An 11889-nucleotide genomic window follows, 5' to 3' on the forward strand; every position below is an offset into this window, starting at 1 on the left:
TTGAAATAATACCTGATATTCTCATCACACTGTTTTCAATCCTTCCGAGGATCCGGCATCTCTTCGCCAGTGGTTTATTGTAGTCCAGCCAAAAAGTAGGATTCAGGTTTTCCTCCGTTGGCCATTTGTCAACAAAGTGAAATGAGCACACATACAGAATTTTGGGTGGTCTCTTCAACTTCTCATTTTTCAACCACATTCTTCTTAATTCCTCGTCTGTAGGTGAGCAATGGACACTATACTGCTTTTCCCAGTGTTACATATTTCCTCAGATGATGTTAGATATGTCCTAAAATAATCTTGAAGTGTTAAAGAGAAGACAGGAAATCAGTTAGACTTCTGGAGCCTCAATGGCCACCTGAAGACATTTGCCATATTAGGAGAAGGTTTTGTTTATCTGCTGCATAAACACAAGGACAGTTGCACACAAACACCCCAAAACATTTTGACAAGTCTTATTGGCACACATAAATAAAATACTGATACACGAAAGGCCAAGCTCCCATCCCATTTAAGAGGAGGAACCTAGCGAATATAGGGACGGACGCTTCCTGTGTTCGGTGCTTTATGTTAGTCTTCTGGGACCCACATCAAATTCTCAACGCTAAGACTGTACATTTTCCTGCCTTAAAATAAATTAAATGGTAAAACTTTATTCTTCTCAGCCATTATTTGTTTGAGCACGAGTCTTCACTCCACCTGGAAACAAAAGAGCTGGCCAAAAATGCTGGGGTTGAACGGCGACACCAGGAACACTTTTTGTTTTGGGTCATATTGGAGATCAGGACATGCTGTGCTCTTTTAGTGTTTAAGAGTTTAGAAACATTGTTTAGAATATTCTAAAAGTGTGGGAAGGGTTTAAAAACACCTTTATTTATATACACATAAATACTAAAATAAACTACTACTTACTACTTGTACTACTATTCCTACGTCGCAGGTTTTCACTTATCACGGAGGAACTGAGAACAGAACCCCTCACGATAAATGAGGAACTACTGTCAATGTAAAAAAAAAACGGCGTTGTATCTGCTAAACTGAATCCAAATTACTTTCTACGGTCTGTGCTCTGCTGCCATTGTTAGCCAATGCTTTCTGCTACTTCCAGTGTCTGACAGGAAGTTGTACCCATGATCATTTATACAGTAGAGCTCCTAGGAATAAGGTGGATAGATTTCAGGAAAATTATTCCTTAATAAATCTATATATTTACACTTTCTGTCACACCTGATTTATCTTTTTTTTTTTTAACCATTTATGCTTGAAACTCATAAGAACTTTGAAATGAGTGTTGTATTTATTCAAAAACATTTTATTTTGAGGAATAAAGTTGTCACAATAAACACAAACAAGATAACACGAGCTGATAATCAGTTTTCACCATAAACAATATGAAATGGAGAATAAAATATAGTCTGAATAAATGTCTTTTCATTCTCTGTACTTCCAGAATGAGTCATTACCTTGCATGTATCAAGAAGCATAATGTGAATACCTTTTTGTCTTTACAAGCATAAACCACATGTGCTACACCTCCCCCTTTACCTTTCAACATCACCACCATGCATTTACAAACTGAATAAAGAAAAACAAAAACTGCATGAGCAGCTTGCACCACAGAGATGACCTATTTTTACAGATCTGATCTCACAGCTGTGTTAGAGGTGTCATCTGTGTGGCTACTGATCGGACCTCTGCTGGGATGGGTACAGGGTGAAAGCTTCATCAGCACATAGCCCACCGTTTTCCTGAACTTCTCCCCGATAAAAGCGTAAATCACTGGGTTTATGCAGCAGTGGGACAGAGCAATAATCTCAGCAAAGCCCATGGCTGTGTTTATGGCCTTTGAAGTGTTGCAGCTGTTCAGTACCTGAAGCAGCTCCAGAGTCTGGAGGAAAACCAAAATGTTGTAGGGGACCCAGCATACCACAAACACACACACCACAGTGAAGATCAGCTTGATTGCCTTGCCCTTTTTGGAGTTTCTGGACCGGGAGAGCACAATAAGTATCTTCACGTAGCAAAAAATCATGACTGGGAGGCAGATAAAAAGGCCCACAGTGTTCTCGCTGAAGTTTCGACGTTTTTTCCAAAACTGTTGCATCTCCTCTGGGTACACAGGATGACACTGGATGGTGAAGTTGTCCTCCATCTCATCCACCAAGGAGGCAAATACTACCTGAGGGGCCGCCATGATCACAGATATGAACCAGACTGTGACGCTGGCAATAATCCCATAGCGAAGTGTTCGTGTCCGCATGGCTGCCACAGCATGGACGATGGCGAGGTAGCGGTCCATACTCATCAAGGTCACAAACAAGGTGCCGCTGTAGAAACCTAACTGTTGGGAAGAGCAGAGAGGAAGTGGGGTTAGAACAGGATGTGCCACGATGTGAAGTGACTTTAGTTTGACAGCAGAAGCGAACACTTCACCCCATTGCAGCTACTGTTACAAAAAAAAAGAATAGTTAAAGGTCAAAAAGCCCACCTGGTAGAGTCCAGTAATGAGTTTGCATGATGCAATGCTCTCAGAGCTGTAGGCCCAGACGGGCAGGGACACGGCCAGCAAAAGGTCCGACATGACCAAATTCAAGAGAAACACGTCTGTCATGGTTCTCAGCTTTGAGTATCGTAGGAGAACCCAGAGAACCGTCCAGTTTCCTGTGAATTCAAATCACATTAGGAGTTGTGTTTTTGTGACAAACACTAACGTTCAAATTAAATAAAGCTGGGTTCTGTTGAAATGTTTAAAACAAGATTTTATTCCCTGTAATTCTGATCTGAATGTAATAGATAGTCTGAACGAGGCAACAGTCAATGTGTGTTACTTCTGTTTTAAAACAACTCAAGTCTCGTTTTTGTTTTGTTTTGTTTTGTTTTTGAGACTTGTTTAATAAAAAATTTAAAGTTTATCGAACAGTGTTGGACTGTGGAGTTTTAATGGTTCATATGACCTTGGACGTCTGAAAATGTCAGTTTTAATATTAAATGGTCAAAGAGCAGATAAATAATTATTGGCTAATAGTTAGCTCTATGACCAAGATGAAAGCCGCATTGCTCCTCTTGACTCAGAGGTTCAACCATCGGTTGAAAGCCTCCATTCAAAACCCCAGGTTAAACTGAAAGGTATGATTCCCCAATACCTGAAACACAATCATCTTATTCAAAATGGGGACTACCACCTTGGTCTAGCACCTCGCAGGTGTTAATCCGGTCCCGCAAGAGACAGTGGAGAGGCATGCCAACCATAACCTCACCACATCTACAGCCCTCAGCCTCTCAGAAGAAATCTCAACCCTCCCTGTTTTACTATTGCCAAGGAACATTTTATCTTCCTCGGTGACCTCTACCACGGTGATGAATTTACCTCTTCAGAGTCCTTGGTCTGATCAAAGGTGGACACAGTAGCTATGTTTACATGTGCAAAATTCTTTGACCGGATTGAAATGTTTTCAGAATAAATCATTCAAATTTATCGTTTACATGGGCACAATCTGTTCATGACGAGTGTTTACATGCAGCGGACTTTGTTCTGAACAGAAGTACTGACATGCACAGAGTGGTAAACTCTCCTTAGAAAAAACACCAAAGAAGAAGTTCTACTTCCGGTTTACTTCCAGGATGAACGTAAACAAACCTGAGCACCTAAAATGGACCCGCGACAGGTTTTAATGAAGGTGGAGACGTTACCGCACTCCCTGACTGAGCTACAGGTAATACAGATCATTTTGAGCTCTTTCAAAGTTTCTAGTAGAAATGTTGCCAGTTTTGCTTCCCCATGCTAATATTATTAGCATTAGCCAGGCGGAAATGACAAAGTCGCACATGCGCAGTCAGGTCAGTTTTTCACATTCAGATAAAAATGAACAGATCAAGCGTTTACATGCTCACAATTTGGGTTATGAATCGACGTAAACCACCCGTTTCGTTCTGATCACAAATTATTTTGGATCGCGCTGAATAAACAAAAAATAACCCGAACTGGGTGTTTACATGACGCGTTTTTATTCCGAACGGCCGTTTGATCCGGTTAATTATGTCCACGTAAACATAGATATTGAGCACAAGATGGCAGCAATCCATTGAAATGTTGACTCTGCTCACACTAGTTGTTAGCTCGTCAGAAACAAACTTCTTTAATTTTTTTAACTAAGGCCATTCAAAGAGCTACCAACAGACAGAACATTCATTGTTCATAATATTTCTTCAAAACCTTGTTCGGAGATTCAAAAAATTACTTTTAGGAGATTTTAGAATCTGCAGAGCACCGACTTTGCTCTGATAAGATCATTCATTCCACCATCAATAAACTACAGATGAACTCCGTTTTGGCAGAAATGTGTGAAAACTCCAAATTTCTTTCTTTCTTTCTTTTTTTTTTTTTTTTTTAAATGTTTTTTACATTTTCCACCTACTATAGGGATGTAGCCATTATTTTACTAGCACAATGCATTCTGGGGTGATGACTTAAATCGGTTCTAGTGAAGACACGGAGTCAAACACACTGAGTCATGGCTAAAATTTTATTTTGCACAATATATGGATCAATATGATCAAACATGATCAACTTGTGATGTTTCATTTATTAGCACTGGATCTAATGTCATTAGCTCTTGATTTAAAGTTATATCTAGATTAGCTCTGAAGCAAATGTCATATATATTAGATCAAGAGCTCATGCTATTAGTTGGATCTGCAGCTAACTTACGTTAGTTCTGGATCATACACTACTAGCTCTGGAGATAATGTGATACTTTTTATCTCCTGAACTAATGCTATATGATATTAGCTCCAGAGATAACGTCATATATTAGATCTGGAGATAACTTTATAAATATTAGCTCTGGAGCTACACACACACACACACACACACACACACACACACACACACATATATATATATATATATATATATATATACATTTTTAAAATATAATGTAATATATTATATATTGGGGCTGTTAGGTCCCTGTATGATCTGTGTCAGAGCCTGGTCCGCATTGCCGGCAGTAAATCGGGCTTGTTCTCGGTGAGAGTTGGACTCCGCCAAGGTTGCCCTTGGTCACAGATTCTGTTCATAACTTTTATGGACAGAATTTTTAGGAGCAGCCAAGGTGTTGAGGGGATCTGTTTTGGTGACCTTAGGATTGCGTCTCTGCTTTTTGCAGATGATGTGGTCCTGTTGGCTTCATCAGATCGTGATGTACAGCTTTCGTTGGAGCGGTTTGCAGCCAAGTGCAACACGGCCGGGATGAAGATCAGTTCCTCCAAATCCGAGGCCATGGTCTTGAGCCGGAAAAGGGTAGAGTGCCCTCTCCAGGTCAGGGAGGAGGTCCTGCCCCAAGTGGAGGAGTTCAAGTATCTTGGAGTCTTGTTCATGAATGAGGGAAAAATGGAGCGTGAATCGATAGGCGGATAGGTGCGGCGTCTGCAGTGAAGCGGGCGCTGTACAGGTCTGACGTGGTGAAGAGAGAGCTGAGTCAAAAGGCGAAGCTCTCAATTTACCGATCGATCTACGTTCATACCCTCATCTATGGTCACGAGCTTTGGGTTGTGACCGAAAGAATGAGATCTCGGATACAAGCGGCCGAAATGAGTTTTCTCCGCAGGGTGTCTGGGCTCTCCCTTAGAGATAGGGTGAGAAGCTCGATCATCCGGGAGGGACTCAGAGTAGAGCTGCTGCTTCTCCACGTTGAGAGGAGCCAGTTGAGGTGGCTGGGTAGGATGCCTCCTGGACGCCTCCCTGGTGAGGTGTTCCGGACACGTCCCACCGGGAGGAGACCCAGAGGAAGACCCAGGACACGTTGGAGGGACTATGTTTCTCGGATGGCCTGGGAATGTCTCGGGATTCGCCCGGAGGAGCTGGCCCAAGTGGCTGGGGAGAGGGAAGTCTGGGCCTCCCTACTTAAGCTGCTACCCCCGCGACCCGACCCCAAATATGCGGAAGAAAATGGATGGATGGATGGATGGATATTATATAACTATATATATTTTTATATATTTTAATACATTATATAACTATATAGGCTACTATAACAACTCTTTAATCCATCCATCCAGCCGTCAATTATTTTTACCCACTTCTTCCTTTTTGGGTCGCGGGGGTCACCGGTGCTCATGCGTCAACTCTTTAATAAAGCCAGAATATTGAGTTACCACATTTAATTTCTGTTTGCGAGTAATAAAGTATTTTTAAATTAAATTAGCTCTGAAGCTAATATGAAAGTTGAGTCATTTCTAAATTCTCTTTATCAGTGTGCTCTGGTTCAAATTAAAGGGCTGAACACCCGATAAATGTCCCAGATTAACATTCAAACTCAATGGAGCACTATATCATTTACCCAGAATGCATTGCAGCATAAATAAAATGGTGATGTCTGTGTCTCTCTTTTTTTTTTTTTTTACTGAAAACTAAACAGTCTATAGTATTTTTCGGCCTCTGTTTTATAGCTGAAGTAATTGTTGATCAAATAAGGTTTATTGTTCCAACTAGTCAGAAATTCTTTTTAAAAAGTTTGATTGGTGGACTGGATTAGAATCCCATATTTAGATTAATTTTTCCAGTGCAAATCAAGTTCAATTTAATGCTTTAACTAAGTATTTAATTTTTGACAACTATGCAGTTGTAAGTAGCTATTTCAACACTTTCAGAAACATTTAATGCCAGTAAATGTTGGTATAAAAGGTTTTTAGCAGACTTTAAACTAAGACTATAGAATCTGGCAGTGTTTGCTCATTTTTCACATCACAGTGTAGTTGTGTAGGACTTCGGCTTTAAGGCAGATATGTTGTTGTTCTAGTTATAACCTGGACTTTGTTTTGCAACAAACCAGTAAATATAAATGCTGACAAGATGTATATTGAATTGGTTTTGGGTGTAAACAATTCTTATTATGGACACAAAATGGAGGAAAATACAATACATTCATATTTGAACCTACCCAGTAGACCCAGGCCAAAGAGTGTGTAGTAAAAAACCAGGCGGACTTTTGAAACATTGGGGAAAACTGAAGTGATTTCGTTGTCACAGAAGCCATAGTAATACTCCTCGTACATCTCTGAGGTGTTCCCTGACTCGTTCGTGATGCTGTAAGACAGAGCAGAGCATTTAATCAAAACTTCACAGTCTCTGATGTACAAAAAAAAAACAAACCAACAACTATGTAACCATATAATCTGCCAGGACAAAAATCACTGAATTATTCTCTGCAGAAACTTCAAAGTCAGATAATAAAATAGAAAAATGGGATGCAAGATAAACTGTAAACAAGTGTTATAATCTTACACTTCTTTCGTTTTTCCTTCAAATCTCAGAATAATGATGACTGCATGTTTTCAACGTGTAATGGCTTCCATTTCCTGTCAGCAACTATCCTACGTTAACGGTTTACACAAATACACAGGTCCACATTTGTGAAAGCACAATTATTTTGTGAAAGCACAAGTATTTGTTGAGTTAAGTTATTAACAAACAAAAAAAACCCACAAAATCAAAACCTTGTGGTTTTATGTGGCCTTTTTGCTCTATAAGCCTTTTCTTAACAATTTCACTCAGATCACATAAATAAATTAGATCAGTAGCAGTGTCTAAAGATACATGAACAATTCTTTGGTTTAAAGATAATTACTCATCTTTTACATCATGAAGCATCACATATCCCTGCTGAGTTTCTTTCACAGATTTAATCATAAAAACACGTTAACTTACTTTCCAATGTGACAGTTGTAATCCTGATTCTAGCTTCTTCTTATTAAAAATGTTTAAAAAAAAGATTTTCTTCAAATTCTTTGTTAAAACACATACCATAAATCTTATGAAAGCAGAAAACTAGCAAAAAGTTCAAGCCATACACATTTCCTCCCTTCTTCTCCATCCAGTAAAGACTGAATGTTGTCCCGTCCACTCTGAACATTTTTAACAGATTAAAATATTTCAAAGAATGAAACTGTTTAGGGGAATCATAAATGTTTATCTTGGACTTTTTTGTCCTTTAAGCTGAACTTTTCAAATGAGATATCGTTGAATGAGTCATGTCGAAAAGGCCTCTGTGACAAACATTCAGGCACTTGTTTCTGAAACGCAAACAAACTCTCCAAATATGAAAGAAATCCTCAATAATCCCAATCCAGATTTAGGCTCTAAGCAGAGAATATCATACTTCCTTGTTAACTGTTCCTTGTAAACTAACTTGTTAATACCAGAACCAAATCCATCTGATCATCTTTAACCACATCTCAAACACTTCTTTCACTATCATCGTACACGAACCACCCGCTTTGACACCCTCGTCGACCCTCACTTCCTGTGGCTGATTGTGCACACAAACACAAAGCACAGCCACACGTGCACACACAAAACAAACCTACACACAAGAAGAAGTTAAATGGCAGCTGAACATGTAGAAGTTAAAATGTTAACACTCACCACATTCTTCACCAAACTTACTCAGTGCTCCTCAGAATGTGTTGGTGTGTTTCACTCTGCCAGCATGCCTTGCTCTTTTTTTTTTTGCATGTGTGTGTGTGCGCTCAATTCTGCTGCATCGCTCATTTCTGGTAAGGTTTGTTGTTTCCTCCTCATTGGGTTAATCCTGCAGAGAAAGGTGTCGGTGCAGTTTTCTGAGAAATGTCCCTTTATATACTCACTTGTAACATGGAAGGAGTGGGGTGTCTACTTATAAAATTATATTTTTAAATTGAAAACTACTCAAGGGTGTTTCATAGTTTCATAAAAGCAGCACATTCACTGCAGAAAGATTATTTAACAAAGTTTCAGATGTTTCTGAACGTGAGAAAAGGATGCCACCATCTGAATACTAATCGGGTTTATAGCTTTCAACAGCAGATGTAAGTAAAAGTAAAACTTGGATCACTAAACAATGTAGCATTTTCTGGAAAAATCAAGTGTGAATGCTTTTGCTGAAATTCTGCTAAACAAGTCTGCTGAAAACTGAAGAAAAGAGATCAAAATTTGAACAATAAGTATTGGCTGAATTTGCACAGTTAAATATTTGACCATCAACAGTTGAAATATTTTTGAAATTTTCTAAAAAAGCTGAGCTGAAAACTAAATATAGCTAATTATCAGCTATAGGGTAAATGTAACAAAAGGTGAGTTGAGTGCATGACTCCATGAGCAGTGGCTAAAGGCAGGTGCCTTGGCGCTCTGACCCTGGATTACCAAAGCTGGCTCTTGGGACATGGAACGTAACCTCTCTGGTGGGGAAGGAGCCTGAGCTTGTAAATGAGGTTGAGAGGTACCGACTAGATCTAGATGCGCTCACCTCAATGCACAACACGGGCTCTGGAACCTATCTCTTTGAGAGGGGCTGGACTTTATTCCATTCTGGATTTGCCCATGGTGAGAAGCGCCGAGCTTGTGTGGGTCTACTTTTGGTCCCCCGACTTGGTGCCTGTATGTTGGAGTTTTCCCTGGTAGATGAGAGGGTGGCTTCCCTTTGCCTTCGGGTGTGGGGACAGGCCCTGACTGATGTTTGTGCCTACATGCCAAATGGCAGTTCAAAGTATCCGGCCTTCTTGGAGTCCTTGGTGGTGCTGGAAGGTGCGTCAGCTGGGGACTCCTTTATTCTGCTGAGAGACTTGAATGCACATGTGAGTAATGACAGTGTGACCTGGAAGGGTAATTGGGAGGAACGGCCTCTCTGATCTGAACCCGAGCAGTGTTCTGTTGTTGAACTTCTGTGCTAGTCATAGTTGTCCACCATGAACACCATGTTTGAACATAAGGGTGTCTATCTGGGCATCTGGTAAGGATGCTTCCTGGGTGCCTCCCTAGGGAGGTGCTTCAGGCATGTCCAACTGGGAGGAGACCTTGAGGAAGACTCAGGACATGCTGGAGAGACTACGTCTCTCGGTTGGACTGGGAATGCCTTGGGATCACCCCAAAAGAGCTGGAAGAGGTGACTGTGGAAAGAGATGTCTGGGCCTCCATGCTCAAGCTGTTGCCACCGCCACCCGACGTCAGAACAAGCGGAAGATGATGGATGTATGGATGAGTAACAAAAGGCCATAAATTAAATGTAGCAAAATGCTAGCAGCATTTAAACAAATGCTAGCTAATTAAAAGAAAACACCACTATTTAGCAACAAATAGCAAAAAGCAAGCAAAAATTCAGGAAAATGCAAGCAAAGAGCTTGTAGCTAAATGCTAGCTAAGTTTAGGAAAACAGTTTAGTCAAAAGTAACAAAAAGATAGCAAAATTCACACTAATAGAGCAGGAAGTAGCAAAACACCAGCAAAAAGCTAGATGAAAGTCAGAAGTAATTAAATAGCAAATTGTAGGAAAAACTGATGTAGGGCAAGAAATAGCAAACACTAGCAAAATGCAGGGAAGGGCCAGTATTACACCAGCTGTAGTAAAATGTTTGTAAATTACAAGAAAATGCTAGCTTAGAGCTACAAGTAGCAAATTGCTAGCAAATACACAGGGAAATGTTAGTACTTAGAAGAGCTAGTGAAATAAAGTAGTCTCTCGCTACTTCGCAATTTATTTTTCGGAGACTAGCTCTATCGTGGTTTTTCAAAGTAAGATTGGTCATGGCACACAATTGGCGGATAGATGGATGAGCTTCACAATCGGCATGGAATTTTTAAAAAACAATTATTTAAAATTATTTAGCATCTCCTACACAGTGTGCAGCCCAAGCTGCAAGAAAAGCTCCCTCCTGTAGCTTGTCATATCTCTGCTCTGCGGTGGAGAAGTGGGCGTGGCCGAGAGCACTGGCAGAGAGTAGCTGGAGGCAGAGAGATGAAATCATGACATTTTGTGCTCTTTTAGAGCATTTAGAGTTTAGAAACATTGTTTAGAATATTGCAAGAGTGTGGGAAGGGTTTAAAAATGCCTTTATGTATATATATGTATATATATATATATATATATATATATATATATATATATATATATATATATATTAGGTCTTTAACAGACTACTCGAGTAATCGACACATCGATTCCTAGGACACCTCTCAAGTTTTTAAATTTCACGTCGAGTATTCGTAGTGACGTCATACATCGGCGTTACGTCATTGCGTCACGTGATCCGCACTGGGCGCGGGCTACAAAATGGATTCCTCCAAGCAGATGGACTGAGCGGAGCAGGCCCAGTCTTGGCAAACAGGTAGAAATGCATCAATAGTATGGAAAAATGTAACTAAAGATGAATCTTCCAGTTCAACTACCGTAAGGAAACAGAAAATGAATCAACTTCCTGACTGTTTGGAGCTGTTGTGAACCGGTGTTACACCATATTCTGTGACCACCGTATATTGTGACCGTAGGGGGTGGTGTTGCATGCACTGTTGCAGGTCACAGAATATGGTGTAACACCGGGTCCAATGACTCAACCAGAACCAGCTTCCTCTGACCTTGTTTCACAAACAAAAAGCAAAAAATATTAATCTCTAAACCTATAAACATATTAATCTCTAAAACTAAACATAATGCACACCACTGTGGGCGGTGGTGGGAGGTGGTCATCTTCCCCACTGTTTTTAGTTTATCCTGATGCATGCTCAATAATGTTTTTAGTTTAGTTTTTGACGTGGCATACGTTTCGTTCACTTTTGCAGCTTCATAATAATAACTAATAGTTTTGGTTTTCCTGTGACTTATTTGCAGTATGATAAATGGTAGGAGCATAATATATGCTCCCAATGTTTTGTTGGTCTTTTTTTTTTTTTTTTTTGTAAATAATAAATTACTTTTTTTTGTGGTTTTATTTGTTTATTTGTTTATTTTTGCATCTTGAGATCACATGACGTCATCAACTACTTGAGTTCTACTCAAGTTTTATTATGTTAATGTCGAGTTTTAAAATTATGTAGTCGTTCAACTATATATATATATATATATATATATATATATATAT

The 11889-nt window shown here is 39.7% G+C and overlaps 1 protein-coding gene across 1 annotated transcript; it reads right to left on the reverse strand.

Annotated features, from left to right (window-relative positions):
• Positions 1-1633: 1633 nt before the first annotated feature.
• On the reverse strand, positions 1634-8430 carry si:cabz01093077.1 (C-C chemokine receptor type 4). The gene is made up of 4 exons (XM_037677266.1): positions 8426-8430; positions 6942-7087; positions 2489-2661; positions 1634-2341 (listed from the first exon to the last, which is right to left on the reverse strand). Exons 1-4 carry the CDS (start codon positions 8428-8430, stop codon positions 1634-1636), a joined length of 1032 nt encoding a protein of 343 aa, XP_037533194.1.
• Between the last annotated feature and the right edge of the window lie 3459 nt (positions 8431-11889).

The sequence above is a fragment of the Nematolebias whitei genome, chromosome 5 (genome assembly GCF_014905685.2).
Source record: "Nematolebias whitei isolate Nwh7 chromosome 5, NemWhi1, whole genome shotgun sequence".
NCBI classification, from domain to species: domain Eukaryota; kingdom Metazoa; phylum Chordata; class Actinopteri; order Cyprinodontiformes; family Rivulidae; genus Nematolebias; species Nematolebias whitei.